At 41.4% G+C, this 16,257-nt stretch overlaps 1 protein-coding gene across 5 annotated transcripts in view; it reads left to right on the top strand.

Moving 5' to 3' along the window:
- The first annotated feature begins 895 nt into the window (after nucleotides 1-895).
- LOC126375190 (baculoviral IAP repeat-containing protein 6) overlaps nucleotides 896-16,257 on the top strand; it is a 50,014-nt gene continuing 34,652 nt past the window's right edge. For 4 of the 5 annotated variants that reach the window (XR_007567542.1, XM_050022058.1, XM_050022057.1 and 1 more), the window contains exons 1-11: nucleotides 896-1,110; nucleotides 1,303-1,487; nucleotides 6,702-6,830; nucleotides 7,420-7,655; nucleotides 8,582-8,783; nucleotides 9,085-9,322; nucleotides 9,489-12,198; nucleotides 12,422-12,676; nucleotides 13,057-13,238; nucleotides 13,995-14,188; nucleotides 15,738-15,872. Coding sequence is in view for 4 of the 5 variants with exons in the window: in XM_050022058.1 (XP_049878015.1) it covers nucleotides 933-1,110; nucleotides 1,303-1,487; nucleotides 6,702-6,830; nucleotides 7,420-7,655; nucleotides 8,582-8,783; nucleotides 9,085-9,322; nucleotides 9,489-12,198; nucleotides 12,422-12,676; nucleotides 13,057-13,238; nucleotides 13,995-14,188; nucleotides 15,738-15,872 (4,644 nt within the window). In the remaining variant the exon portion in view is untranslated. The remainder of the gene's footprint in view (nucleotides 1,111-1,302; nucleotides 1,488-6,701; nucleotides 6,831-7,419; nucleotides 7,656-8,581; nucleotides 8,784-9,084; nucleotides 9,323-9,488; nucleotides 12,199-12,421; nucleotides 12,677-13,056; nucleotides 13,239-13,994; nucleotides 14,189-15,737; nucleotides 15,873-16,257) is intronic. The other variant, XM_050022059.1, reaches the window with a different exon arrangement.

The following is a 16,257-nucleotide window of genomic DNA, read 5'->3' as shown; positions in this document are numbered from 1 at the left end:
TATGGAGTGTATTTCATTAATAATGGAGCAGGAGGGTTAAAATGGCCACATCGAAGCAATTCATCTAAGAAAGCAATATTGCTATTTGACATTTGCATTGCGCACTTACTTTTATATGCGCAAATGTGGCTATTTTAACCCCCCAGCCCCCAGTAAATTGCTGGTTGGAGATATTCGGACTAGTAGTAAATCTTGTTGTTAGAGTTTTCAAGAAGTTAGACACTTTCGACTCCATGAAGGTCCGTTATTTAGGTCCTGGGGTGCGCCGGCAAAGCCTATGCAGAGCCACATTCAAATTCTCAAACGATAACTAATAGCTTCAGAAGGCGAAATGTATATCCAACATGAATTAGATTGATATTTTAAGTCGAATCGACAGGAATAAATTTTGCCTATGACGATTTCAACAATGACGAACGTAATTTAAATTTGCTCGTCTAACCTAGACGCGGAGGTCTGTGTTGTTCTATGAACAGTGAACCTAGACGCGTCACGGCGCAAGAAGGCATTTTTTACAATAATAAAAGTGAATTATTTTTACGTTATGTCGTCGTTATAATTCGTTATATTTTATTTGAGTCTTGGCCTAAATTTACTAAAAAGAATATAATTGTTTATGGTTAAATGGTAGAAATTTATTTTTAGAGCTGACAAGTCTGCGCTGAAAATAACTTTTTGAGCTTTTTTTGTAATGATTATAAATTGTTTTTGCGAATAAATATTGTAACATTTTAAGTATAAGTGATATATTTATTTTCATTTTTACTTAATTTCGCTAAAAACATTGGAAAACAAATAATTTGCATTCTGTCGATTGTATACCTCATTTATAAATTTTATCTCTGGCCACTTTAGGTCAAACTATTTGACATAAAAAAATATAAATTACAAATGGCGTTTACGTAGAATAGACAGATGTGTTCACGGCCACGATGGGCGATGATTCTTTGATATTACGAGAAGATGGTTATATACGCATGAACTTTCCTGTTACTTCTCTAACGTACCACAGTAACTTGAATATAATTTTGGTGAAGACTGACGTAGGTGGTGTACACGTTTTGGATGTGAATTCTGGTGTGATTCTTCAGTCCTCTTGTCTATCAGCGGGTAAGTTTATAACACCTTATTGGTCAAACAAAGGTTTTTTCGGGATTGTTTAGTTGTGTACTTAAGTTTTGAGGTGATTTGTGAAGGGGGTAAGCGATGATGAGTGTGGGGTGATCGTCTTACCGTGCCCTACATTGTTTCGTTTGACAGTTGGACAAACAATTCCAATTACACCGGAATGTTGGGTTGTAGATGATGGGGGTACACTCGGCGTGGAGTACGCGGCGGGCGCGGACCGGGTGTTCGTGTGGGACAGCAGCGGCGTGGGGGCGCGCACCGACTACAACGGAGTGCTGCTGCTGCACACGGCGTTACAGCGGCCCCTGCCCTCCTCACAACCCGACAAAATCATAAGGATCGAGCTCGTGCTCTCTGAAGTAAGTCCACAACTAACTTGTTCCTACAACTGCTGCAAATGTCCAAAAACATTTGGTCAAAATCATTGTACAATTTTTTTATTTAGATGCATTGTTTTTACTGATTGCTATATATACACAAATATATATCACAACACTACCATAATACGATCCTAATCATGAAGAATAAGATAGTATTGAAACAAAACTTGTAAGCCAAAACAAAACAAAGAAAAAATATTTAATTTTCAATATATTGTGTGTAGGAAAAATTTGTTAGTTCGAGTTAGTTTGGTAATTTACCATGCATGTGCTCATTGAATGGCTTTGAGTAAATTCAAAGTAACTTTGATGAATAAACAAAGTTATCCCATGATCTTCATACTTCTTAACCTAGGTAAAATGGTGTTAAGCATATAAATTAAGAGTATTTCACCAATTTATTCATCAAATAGTGTTCTCACTGAATATTCTATTATAAAGAATGAGGAAATAACTAGTATAAATGTTTTACTTAACAATAATTCATAATAGTAAATAGGTTAACAAAAATAAACTTGGATGCAATAATAATGGTCTGATAATTATGTCTCTGCACTGTCTGGCATGTGGAAGAAATTGATTTGACTTACTTACACCAGTAAGTAGCAACCCAGACCAACAGCTTAACGTGCCTTCCGAAGCATGGATCATCTTACTTTTGGATAATCAAGTGATCAACCTGTGATGTCCTAACCAAACTAGGGACCACAAAGTAATCCAAAGTTTCCATTTGTTGGGGCGGAGTGAGTGTATTGGGTCTACCCAATAAGCATATCCTAGGGCTATACAAAGAATATGATTGTGTTACAAATTAGTGTAGCTTATCAATGCCAATGCATTAGTTGATGGCTAAACTCATTGACCATTGTTAATGTAACCTACAAAGTCAAAGTGAAGTGAACTTGTAAATATATAAGTTCACTTCACTTTGACTAGTGTAGTTCCAGTATGCTTGGTTTTATCATGTAGTGGGAACTATAGTGCAGGCAACTAATAAACATGTATAATTGTATATATATTGGTAAGATATGAACTGTCTTACTGCTTCACTGCTAATTGATCTTCACTGCTGTTAGAGATCTTTGACAATTCCTCAAATATGCATTCCATTATATTGGTATTTGTACATGCAATCTTAGTATACTGTGGGCAATATTATATTATATAAAGCTACAAACCCATGTACTGACTGACTGACTGACTGACTGACTGACTGACTCACTGACAGGGTTGTTCTCCCAGAAGGAGCGCCGGGGGGTAAATATGATGTATAGGAGATGTGATCAAGATGTTCCGATGAGTATGGGAAAACTTCCAGATCTTGGAAAACTGCTCCGCATCAGGGAGACACCCTACAGTCTGGCAAAACTATCGCACCTGGAACGATTCTTTTTTCACAAAACCTATTTAAATCTTGGTCAAATTCTATAGTGGGTGAAAAAAAATCAAAATGGCGGAAAAACAAGATGGCCGCCATACAAAAAAATGTTTTTCCAGAAAATGTCTCGGAGGTCAAAATTATGTATGGGAGTGTAATCGGAGCGTCTTGTAGAGTACGGAAAATGATCTCAATCTTCGAAACCTGCTCCGCATCAGGGAGACAACCTACGGCCTGGCAAAACTATAGCACCTAGAACTTTTTGGTTTTCACGAGACATATTTAAACCTTGATCAAATTCAATTGGCAGTGAAAAAAAATCAAAATGGCGGAAAAACAAGATGGCCGCCATACAAAATTTTCGTTTTTCTCGAAAATGCCTCGGGGTGAATGTGATGAAAGAGGGATGAGATCAAAATGTCATATTGAGTATGGAAATACTTCCCGACCTTCAAAAACTGCTCCGCATCAGGGCGGCACCCTACGGCCTGGGAAAACTATCGCACCTGGAACGATTCTTTTTTCACCAAACCTAATAAAATCTTGGTCAAATTTTATCGCCGGTAAAAAAAAATCAAAATGGCCGAAAAACAAGATGGCCGCCATACAAATTTTTGTTTTTCCAGAAAATGTCTCGGGTGTAAAAACGATGTATAGGGGTGTTATCGGAACGTCATCTTGGAAAACTGCTCCGCATCAGGGAGACATCCTACGGCCTGGCAAAACTATAGCACCTAGAACTTTTTTGATTTCACGAGACCTATTTAAGTCTTGGTCAAATTCTATCGTGGTAAATAAATGGCGGGAAAAAGCTTCGAACTAACACAGGACACGCGAGCAGCTTGCTGCGAGCGAACCACGCGACATCTAGTTATTATATTATATATAGCTACAAACCCATGTACTGACTGACTCACTGACATAGTTGTTCTCCCAGAAGGAGTGTCGGGGGGTAAAAATGGTGTATGGGGGGTGTGATCTGGACCTACCGGTGAGTATGGGAAAACTTCCAGATCTTGGAAAACTGCTCCGCATCAGGGAGACACCCTACGGCCTGGCGAAACTATCGCACCTGGAACGACTCTTTTTTCACAAAACCTATTTAAATCTTGGTCAAATTTTATCGCCGGTGAAAAAAAATCAAAATGGCGGAAAAACAAGATGGCCGCCATACAAAAAAATATTTTCCCAGAAAATGTCTCGGAGGTAAAAACTGTGTATAGGGGTGTAATCGGAACGTCTTGTTCAGTATGGAAATAGTTCTCGATCTTGAAAAACTGCTCCGCATCAGGGAGACACCCCACGGCCTGGTGAAACTATCGCACGTGGAACTTTTTAGTTTTCACGATACCTATTTAAATCTTGGTCAAATTCATTTGCCGGTGAAAAAAAATCAAAATGGCGGAAATTCAAGATGGCCGCCATACAAATTTTTAGTTTTTCCTGAAAATGCCTCGGGGGAAAAAAATATGTATAGAAATGTGATCGAAACGTCATGTCGAGTATGAAAATAAGTCTGGGTTTTCGATAGCTGCTCCGCATCAGGGAGACACCCTACGGCCTGGCAAAACTATCGCACCTGGAACATTTTTGATTTCACGAAACCTATTTAAATCTTGGTCAAATTGTATCGCCGGTGAAAAATAAACAAAATGGCCGAAAAACAAGATGGCCGCCATACAAATTTTTGTTTTTCCAGAAAATGTATCGGGGGTAAAAATTGTGTATGGGGGGTGTGATCGGGACCTCCCGGTGAGTATGGGAAAACTTCCAGATCTTGCAAAACTGCTCCGCATCAGGGAGACGCCCTACAGTCTGGCGCAACTATTATACCTGGATCAATTTTTTTTTCGCAAAACCTATTTAAATCTTGGTCAAATTCTACTGTGGGTGAAAAAAAATCAAAATGGCGGAAAAACAAGATGGCCGCCATACAAAATTTTGTTTTTTCAGAAAATGTCTCGGGGGCAAAAACAATGTATGGGGGCGTAATCGGAAGGTCATGTTGAGTATGTAAATACTTCTTGATCTTCAGAAACTGCTCCGCATCAGGGAGACACCCTACGGCCTGGCGAAACTATCGCACCTAGAACAATACTTTTTTCACAAAACCTATTTAAATCTTAGTCAAATCCAATCGCCGTTGAAAAAAAACCAAAATGGCGGAAAAACAAGATGGCCGCCATACAAATTTTTGTTTTTCCAGAAAATGTCTTAGAGGTAAAATTGATGATCGGAACGTCATCTTGGAAAACTGCTCCGCATCAGGGAGACACCCTACGGGCTGGCAAAACTATAGCACCTAGAACTTTTTTGATTTCACGAGACCTATTTTAGTCTTGATCAAATTCTATCGTGGTAAAAAATGGCGGGAAAAAGCTTCGAACTAATACAGGACACGCGAGCAGCTTGCTGCGAGCGAACCACGCGACATCTAGTCTACCATATACTTACATTTCAGTACCAAAATATGTAAAACTTTAAATATGATTTTATAAATATGCACCTTCGTTTTTTAGTATACACGTTTTTTTTTTTAATTATTGCAAGTAGGCAATTTCTAAGATCAATAACCCACAGTCTGTCAATTTATTGGTATTTTCTCTTAATTCCTCAATTTGAACATGTTTTTCTTGAATTAGTCTAGGTTGTACGTTAAATTAAGCAAATTATGTCACTAACTTTTTTATTGGCTTTACTACTGATTGGTTGTGTATTTATTTTGATAGAACTGAACACAGACTGTACGTACGATATCTACTACTAGCTTTTCTTCCGCCGCCACAAAATTCTTAATTCTTTCCGTTAGAACCTTTTAGAATATTTTATAAACCTTAAAAAAGTAGAATGAAAATGATGAAGTAGTTGATGTCAGACAGGTCTAAGCTATACCACCTCTATGTCTATCCGATGCAATATGTATTGTGTCAAAAATGGACAGGTTTGTCTGGCGATAACTTGTAGGTCTACTACGATTACTCACGTGAATAGTAACATCTTCATTAAGATATGGCTTGAGATACTGATATAAATGTGCAGACAGCTATTATTATCATTATATGTCTTTAGATGGCTGCAAATATCGGTATAATAGCTTCACGGCTATACAGGCGTACCCACTCTTCTCCTGTTTCGTTTTAGCCACGCACATTTAGTCTTGCAAAACCACGTGATCTTAATTTGTAAATCTATTGGTGCTAATTCCTGCAGACGCCATCTAATTTTATTTTAAGTTATACCTGTCATTTTCGTATCCGTTGAAAAAGAAAGGGACGGGTAATCGAAAGGCATAAAATTTATGGAATACACGTGATTTTTAAGCAGAAATCTAAAACAACCGTCTAAAAATTTTACATCGGGCAATAACCCGACAGAGTTAAGTAGACAGCACGTCAAACGGATTACATACCAGCGAGATGCCTATTTTATTCGCCCGGGTTATTCATTCGTTTTAAAATTAACTTGTTGACATAATCCGTCCCTTTCCTTTTCGGCGGATAAGAAAATGGCGGGTAAAACATAAAATAAAATTAGGAGGTGTCTGCAGGAATTGGGGCCATTATCTGTAAATACCGATAAAGATAGCATATCACTATTATTATGTCAGGGGCCATTGGCAGCTCAATAATAACCCTGGCACCAGGGTTGATGAGGTTGGTTATCCACTTCACAACCGACATGTTACACTAGTTTTCCGCGACTTCGGATGTCGCGCGCGGCAGTTTTATAGGGGTGATTTTCAAAACAAAAAATGTTCGTCCTTAACTCTTAGAATCGAGTTAGTATGTGTGATAACAGCTGTGTATTGTCTGCAGGCTGTCCTCCTATACCAATGTCTTCAAAGCCTGGACGTGTTGTCCATCGAGGGCCTCAGTGACTTCATCAACGAGCTCAAGAATTCCATTGACGTGGAGCCCGTGCGGAAAGGCGTCAAGGCACAGAAAGTAAGTTGCTCTTGTTCATTTTATCGATTTAGAGATATGTATGTAATAGATTTGAGGTTATTGCAGCTTTAGAGAAGACTTCGTGAGTGTATTTTTGAATTTTGTAATCAAAACTTCGCAAAATAAGCTTCCTCACTAAATAAATACCAGTTTTTTAAACGGTAAAAGATTTCCCGTAGATAAGCTTGTTTTTGTTATCCCGAAATTCGGCATGCGTTAAGAATTTTACCAGAAAATCTATAGTATTTCGTCAGATTAAGGGATAAAGATCTTACATTTATATCAACTATGTTAGTATGTAATTTAATTAGTATAAAGCTAATACGCAAGATCCTGAAAAAAAATTGTATTGGAGGTAAATAAAAAAAAAACTATTCCTGTTTATTTTTCACAACATTTCATGAGTTATGGGTGCCACGGGGTTTTAAAAAATATTTTGTTTTATATACTTTGTGATATTTGATACTGCCTTGACAGTTGGTGTGGTTTTATCTGTAGAAATACCAACCAAAACTATAAAATGTAGTTTATTTCTCCTTGCAGCCCCTTGACATTATCTGTATTCACATTTACACCTCTTGTGTCGCAGTGGAGCACAGTGACAATCTGTCTACCACAGTCAACGGTGCGTCTGGTGACGACAGGCGTGGTCCAGGAGTTGAAGAGTCAGAACCGGCGAATCCCCGCGTTGGCTATCGCGTCTGCCGTGGGCCAGCGGGCCAACGAGCTGGTGCCATGCTCACGGGATGAGGAGTCGCGGCCAGTCATGTACTCAGAGGCCGAGCGCAAGGAGACCTTCAAGCGGTGGCCGCATATGGATTACAAGTGAGGTTTTTTTTACTTATCGTTGTCTTATAGTGAAAACAACAAATACAAAAATACTTTATTGCACCAAAATAAATGAAATAATTACAAACTAGGTATATGGTAAATGGCGGCCTTATCGCTTAAAGCGATTTCTTCCAGACAACCATAAGGCGAGGAAAAATTTAAAAATTGAAATTGAAGCGCCTTTTTGATAAATCACATTCAGATGTGTTTTTTGTTAACAAAACCTCGCAATAGACGAGCTAGTTTCAATATAGGTATTTTTTACCCTGATTGAAATTGTTTGATAGAAATCGAGGTTTTCTTGAAGAAATGCAACTTAAATGGTTTTCTCTATTGAGTTGTAAGTTTGTAATGTATTTGTTGATGATCTACCACATTAACTATAGCGTCAGATTGTGTGCGGGAATAACCTAGTAATAAACTGCTTTTCTTCGCTTTTTTGGAACATGTAATTAATCTTCCATGAGTTAGGCTATAGGTACTTTTTGGACATCATGCTTCACGAACACGAACAAAGGGCAAGTACGAACGTGTAAATGATGTTCAATGTTTTATAAATATCCACTTCATGCTTAAGGTACCACCAGGGTGGTTATAAACGCCACATCGAAGCAATTCTTCTAGAAAACCAATATTGCTATTTGACATTTTGCATTGCGTACTTTAATATTGCTTTTTAGATGAATTGTAGCGATGTGGCCTTTTTAACCCCCCAGGTCTGGCTGATTTTCATGTAATGACTTGTGGTTCTGCTCTGACTATCTATAAGAACTGTTCTTCTTTTTTCTAGTTTAATAAATGTCATGTCATCCAGATTTTGAGATTTGATTCAGAGTTTTGAGTCTGATGTTTTTCAATTGTTATCAATTGTTAGTGTGTGGCGTTCGTTCTTCATCATCATAATTTCTTTATTTCTTTAGATGGGCGCTCCCCGCGCGGATGGCACAGGCGGGGTTCTACCACCAACCGTCGCCGTCAGGGGACGACCGGGCCATGTGTTTCACCTGCATGGTGTGTCTCGTCTGCTGGGAGAAGTCGGACGAGCCCTGGGTCGAGCATGAACGCCACTCGCCCAACTGTCCCTTCGTGCGAGGAGAGTACACCCACAATGTACCTATATCTGTGAGTGGTTGTGTTATTAATGCCTGTCAAGTTTGGTATGTTTAGTGCGGATTTAAATTGCAAATAGAAATAAGGAAATCAAAGGACAATGCTCAAAATGTATGGATGAAAAACGAAAAAGCGAGGATTTTTGCGGATTACCAAAGCCAATCGATGATAGCGTCCACACATTTCTAGTATATTGTTGTATATTTTATAACTTCCAAACCCCATGGATTCAGTTACTTTCACTGTTTTTTTTTTTATGGTAGCGCTACTGAGTTAAAATCCAAATACGAGCTCATAAAACCCATCTTCACAGGTCACAAACGCAACCGCCTGCGCAGTTCCAAACCTGAACGTGGCGGTGGTATCGAAAGGCAACACTGGGGACCTGATAGCGACAGGCACTGTGGACGGCAAGGTCAACGTGTGGAAATTCGACTGCGGTCTCAAGCTCGTCAAGTTCATCCACCTCTCGCCATACGATTCTATCTTCAGCGGGATCCTCGCGACAGACAGTAATAAAGTCTGGTCTGCCAGTCTTGAGAAGGATAGTTGTGAGTATTTTTTTAATTTAGCTTAATTTACAGGTTCCCGTTTGACTGCTATCTCACTCCTTATATAATTAACTAATTTCAAGACGGTGTAGTTTAATAAAACCTATATATTTATTTCTTGCTTGCTTAACTATTTATCAACTAAACATTATTTATGGTCGTTCAGCAACATACGGCGTGGAGCTGACAGCGATGGCGTTCGTGGGCATGACGTCACGGCAGGAGCCGTACCCGCAGCAGGGCGGGGACCCCGCCGACAAGGATAACGGCAGCAACAAGAGCAAGCCTGCGCTCGTGTGCGCCGTCACCATCACGCGCACCGCGCCCCACACCGACCAGCCCATCAAGGAAGACTCCAGCAAGGCCCTCTTCGAATCCGACAAGTCCAAGGAAACCGTACAAGCCATGAACGACCAGAACGAAGCCAAAAGCAACCTCGCTCCCACCAACAAAATGCTATTCCTCCTCACGTACGACATACATAGCTCGCTGGCCGGCTCCATCACCACCGTGGTCCACACATCCAACAGCAGCGGCAACTCCAAGCCCGGCGGCAGTAAGAAGGTGCACACCGTCGCCCGCACCGACGACGCCAACATTTACGACGAAATATACTTTCAATACTCTGACGAAGACACCGAGCTTCCCCAGTGCACGAGCAGTCTCATAGACGAACAAATCAGCAATGTTATCAACCTCAACGCGTCCTCCAGTAAAGAAGACTGCAAAACTTGGGAACCGAAGAAGATTATATTTACGAAACAGTTTAAAGTATTACCGCCGCCTCCATCCACGGCCCTGTTACCGGATCTGCCCGAGTCCGGGCAGGGCAGCATGCTGGACTTCGTCGGGCAGATCTCACAACTCAAGAGCTGGAAGAGCGGAAACCTCGAGTCGGTCGGCACCAAGCTCGCGGACCAGACGGACGCCGTGCTGCAGCAGGCCGACCCTATCACGCACTACCTCAACATGAACGGACCTCTGGAGATTTCAGATCTGAAGTGGTACGAAGGCGGCGACGGCACGGAGAAAGTGAAGGTGACGACGTTCGGCGGCAGCAAAGTGGGAACTACAACAGCTGTGAGTAACAGCAACAACGACGGTTTCGACAGTGACCCGCCGCAGGAAGAAGTGATCTCACAAGGTATAGCGATACAGTGTCTTAGTCTTCCAGCCAAGCTCAACCTCAGGGAGGATTCCCGCGTTACACATCTACTGCCAACGGAAGACAAGGAACACTTACTCGTAGTGATATCTAGTATCGAACCAGATAAAATCAAAATCGAGGAGGAAACGGACGGCGACGGTGATATTAAGATGGATGTGGACGAGGTGGCAGAAGCGACTGAAAAACCTGACAAGTCTGACACGAGAGCTTACTTGCTTCTCTTCAAAATAAATAACAAAACTTCCATATTCACGTTAGAAGACAATCCCGTCTCGATGAAAGAGTTACCATTCAACGAGAGTCCCGTAGACTTGTGCTTATTACCGATGGACAAACAAGAACAGTATTCTTTCGCATCTGTCGGTGTCGACGGCAGTTTACGACTGTATTCCTTGCCAGACTTCAAAATGTTGTCAGAAAAGCGAGTGCCTAAAGGACAGTTCACTTCGGTCGTCTATTGCGCGTCTGTCGAACGACTCAGCGTCTCGACCAAACACGGTATGATCTACTTCTACGCTTTGAACAACGGCGAGAAGGATTCTTCGGGTGATATAGACGAGGACGAATTTGCGAATATAGATTTCGATATGCTTCAGCGAGCGCCTCGGGAGGAGATCGGCAGTCCCTCCGCAGCGCCGGTGATCGTGGCCAACAAGACTGAATTAGACACGTCCGATTTAGAGACTTTGATTACTTTGACAGGGTCTTACGGAACCAACACGACAGTTCCTTACAGCGCAGTGGTGCCGGGCTTCTGGTGCGAGCTGTCGCCCGCTCAGCGCTCGCGCTCCGACCACCAGAACAACCGGACGTGGAGGCTGCAGAACACGTCCTCCACCTGGGACGAGCACGTGCTAGAGCTCACGCTACCGTATAGCGTATCATTAGCTCATATAGAGTTCGGCTTCACTCTGCACACTGCGTGTACGGCGAATCTGCCAATAATACAAGTGACGTTGCTCAAGCAAAATCTCCACGGAATTGGCTATAAAAAGGATGCGTCGTTCGGACATCGATCCGATTCTCCGACGCACTTCCCGGTGATCGATCCGGATATGTCGAACTTGGAGAATCCTGTGAACAGCGAGGAGTACTTACAGGCGCACAACGCCGAGATTCTGGCTGGCCCATTGCTGTTGTCCTCCGGGCTGGACTTGACGCAGCAGTCCGGCTCGCTCATCCTCACCAGCCCGCGCCTATACCGCGCTAGGGGGAGAACTTTCCTCATACATATAAAAACACTATTTGATCCAGCGAAGGACATGTCTAAGGGATCTGTGAAGGGAGAGAGCAGTTCCAAGAAATCTGGCTTCATTGGGTGCGACTGGCTGCATCAGATTTCGTTGACGGTGCGAGCGTGCCCGCACACAGAGGTGCCGATGGAGCGTCAACAAAGGATAGCTATGCTGGAATCTAACGGGTTCTTGAACAACTTATGCGAGATTTCGATAGGCAAGGGTGATTCGGAGAAGCGGAAGCTCGCTTTGGATTTGCTTTTGTGGGTGATATCGATAAGACTGCAGAGGATGCGACTGGCCAAGTCTGAAAAGGGCAAGGACAAGGATGCTATGAACCCTCTGGAGACGCAGCAGCTGGAGTGTGTGAAGATTGTAGAGAAACACGTGGACGCGCTCATCAAGAACTGCATACTCTGTGCCAACAGGAGCATCGCGAAGAAGTGCATCAAGATCATTCTGACAACCAGCGAGTGAGTATAACTTTTTTATTTATAGACTTTAAAAGCCTTATGACGTATTTCACATTTTGGATTTAATATTTTCTGCATTGAAATATGGCCAAATAGAGCTTCGAGTTAATCTTTTGTTATTAGTTTTTTCTAAGCAACATAATTGAATACCCTGAAATATCTTTCAAATTGTACATTTGACCACAAAGCAATATATAAACTGACGCAAGAAATTCTCCAACAGGGGCGTTCGGCAGCTTCCAAAGCCTTGGAAGTCTACTTTCGAGCAGACGTTGATAAACAGCGTGGTGGCGTGCATCCCGTACCTGGGCGGCTGCTCGTCCCCGGGAGCGCTGCGCTGGCTGGTGGCACTCGCCCAGCACGCCACGGGCCGCGGCGCCGCACCAGACCTGGTGGCGCGCTGCCAGGCGCTGCTCGAGAGCACGGCCAAATGTCTGCGGGAACGCGCCGACGTTTATCACCACCTGTTGAAGGCCAGGTAATGATAACTTATTAGGTATTGTCTGTAATGTTTAAAATACAACTTGATTGCACCAAAAAAAGGAAACCCCTGGCAATTTGCGGCCTTGGATAAAAAAATATATACTTTATTCATTCAAGTTACAAGACTCATTTCTGTTTGTAACAATACATTTATCTTATTATATCCTGTATTAAAATAATAATATATTTTATTACTGGGGACGTATTTCCCATAGAATAACGAATCTAGGGCAGTCTACCCTTCATATCATCCTCAGGATGCTGTTGGGGCTGGCCCGCACGCGGCATACTAGGGATGCATACCTTTTACTTACGTTTAAAACTATTCTATTTTATGTGCAATAAATAGTATAACTAAATCGTATTTTTTCTCAGGTTCGGCTTGTATGGCCTGCCTCTAGAGCGTCAAATCTTCGCATCGGAAGTGCCAGAGCTGGGCCGCGGCACTTCAACCCCGGTGACATACGCCAGCGTGCTCACCGGAGACACGAGCACCCCGCCAGCCGCCAAGCCCGACTACCAGCTCAAGGATTTGCTCAATCTGCCGCCTGATATCGGTATGTACAGCATTTTAACAGATTAATAATATTCTACCTTCATCAATGGGAAATAGGCGAGATAATCTATTATTTTTATTACAGGATCATCAGATAACATTGATTAGAGTCGTAAAGAACAATCATCAACTTAATTTTAATTTAATTTGGCAGGACTAAAACTAGCTTTATCCCATTCTTGCACTTATTGTATGTGAAGTACGGCACTAGCTGAAGAGCTGGCACACTAAAATTAGTTTAAGTTTGTGTGCGCCCGAACAGGCACCATTATGTTAAACCGAGTTTTACAAGGTCAATAAATAAGTGAGGGAATTTACGATTATATAGAGCCGTAACAGAGGCTGCTAGCAATTAAATATGACTAGAACTGTAACTAAGTAATGGATGCGACTTGCACAGGACCGGAAAGGATGGCGTGAAAGTAAGGAGGCCTATTCCCAGCCGTGGGTGGTGTAGGGAGCGCTGGTAAATTGTAATAAAACCCTACACAAATAATTTAATGAACTGTATTACTTAGGATATTAAATTAAATTACAAGATCCAAACATTGAGACGCGTTGGCTTGCTCGCGCTAGAGATGTGACTGACCATAAATGGTAGACTATTAGGTATGTCCCATACAGGTGGATACAGGCTGAGTAGATAGTAGATAGATAATAGAACTGTAACTTTATCAACTTTACAAAACCACACGGGTGATTTTATATAATTAACCAAAACTCCATCCAAAAATCTCACAAAGCTATCCTTCGACAGACCCGAAAAACAAGACAAACTCGACGGCTTGGTGGGCGCAGAACAACGGGGTTGCCATATTCGGCGCGGGGCTGAGCGAGGCCATGCCTCTCCACGTGACTTGCCACGTGGCCTCTGATGGGACCAAGTTGGAGTCCACCGGCGCCAGACACCACCCCGCTGTTGTCAGCACCCTGCCTGGAGATCCGCAGCAGGTGAGATGGGTGCTTTTGACTCACTGTAGTTCTTAACATGAGTTTTAATGAGCTCCTAAATCAATGAAAGTAAAGCTGATTGAACCAATGGGGATTTTATGTAAAATAATAATAAAAAAATACTCGATATGTATAGAATCTATACTACCAAAATTATCGTCGATAGCGGCACTGCTACTGGCGATTGACGAGTCATAATGAATTTCACTTTGTGATCACTAGTTTGGTTAGGACATGCTGATCACCTGATTGTCCAAAAGTAAGATGATCTGTGCTTCGGAAGGCTGTTGCTCCCGGTCACTACTTACTGATGTAAGGACGTAGTCGTTACATGAGTCATGTCAGGGGTCTATGGCGGCTCAATAATAATCCTGACACCAGGGTTGATGGGGTTGGTAATCCACCTCACAACCCACGCGATAGAAGAAGATGAATTTAAACCCCAAGGATTTGATCAGTTTTATTGACGCTGATTTACTGACACATGACTCATTAATTGGCACTACTTTCAGTTTGATCGATTTGGGTTCTTTTTGAGCATTGTTCTTAAATAAATCAAAAATCCTCTCATATCCCAAAAATATATTTTAATCTATGTCTAATATTATATAATTATACGTTTATGTGACTTAGGGCTTGTTTCGCAACTTGCTGATTAACTGTTTTATAACGTATATGCCAGATAAGTGTCTGATAGCGGTACTGCTGTCTGTCTGATTGGTTCTACGTAGGGTTTACAAGACGTACATCACTTAACAGCATGTGGTGAAATAGGTTCTTCGTGTTTTAGAGTCGTAGTAATGTTATTTTTGTTAGACGGAAGGATGACCTTAAAATGTAAAAAATGTTAGGTCATAAAAGTTACTAATTAGTCAGGTTGAATAAATCTCAAATGCTTGACGAAATAAAATATGAATACAAACTTCGTCAAAAAGAAGTTATATGATTAATTATGGTTATGCAAGTATTTTAAAGTTAGGGTATGATAGATATTTTATCAAATCAACTACAACTGGTTAATTTAACATCAAAAAACGGTCGTAAAAGAAATAGAAGTATAGATTTTTTTCATCAGAGACTGGCCCCGATTCCTGCAGACACCCTAATTTTTCGCCGTTTGACGTGTACTGTTAACTTAATAACTTAATTCTGTCGGGTTATTGACCAATATAACATTTTGGAAAGATTTTTTAAATTTCTGCCTAAAATTGTCAAATATGATACGTTTTGTCACTAGCCATTTGGAGGAATAGTTAGTTAATATGGTACTAAAGTTCAGTGGCTGCTAGTTGTCTTTGATTGATTTTTGTTTTTATAGCACTTACTCGTACTTAGGGAAACCCAGAAAGAGAAAATTTAAATTAAAAAAGAAATCTTATTCGGACGGGATCTGAACACCCGCAGCTCATGTCAAGCCGGGACGAGCGTGTTAACCATTACACCAAAGGGGTTATTAGGAGCAATGATACTTCGAAGATTCGTCATCGATGACGTATAGCGATAGATTAGCTGATTGATCCCTCGTCTTACAAGTGCCTCCGTTCAACAGTTGTGGTCAGTCGTGAAGGAAGGGCAGACGAAGCAGTCCTCACAGGACCCGGACTCTTTAGAAGACGTGGAGAGCTCCCTCATGGAATGTGATCCTCAGGACAAACATGACTTCAACGAGGACAAGTTCTTTAAGGTACAGTCAGTGCACTAACACGAGTATACAGACTTATTAGGACACTATTAGGGCTACTGGTGCCTTATGTTGGCCTGTACCATATATCACCGTAGGTTTCTAGGAATACCTTCGATGTGCACTACTGATAAAATTAGGAAGTAAGCAGTTTTCCGTTGTAAGGTAGGCTAGGATGAAAACAGTTTTAGGTGAAATTGTACAAATACCAGCACACTTTACACTTAAAAAACTTGCACACAAATCAGCTATGAGTACAAAATCCCATTATCCCAATTAGAGGTAAAAACAACTTTAATATTTAAAAAAAAGATATTTTCGAGGTATGTTTGTATAAAAAGCTGACTGCAATGTTTGCGGTTCAAACTCTGTTGGACGATTTTTTTGA

The sequence above is a fragment of the Pectinophora gossypiella genome, chromosome 18 (assembly GCF_024362695.1).
Source record: "Pectinophora gossypiella chromosome 18, ilPecGoss1.1, whole genome shotgun sequence".
Classification (NCBI taxonomy): Eukaryota; Metazoa; Arthropoda; class Insecta; order Lepidoptera; family Gelechiidae; genus Pectinophora; species Pectinophora gossypiella.
The sequence above is the reverse complement of the archived record's forward strand: the minus strand, read 5'-3'. Positions and strand labels throughout refer to the sequence as shown.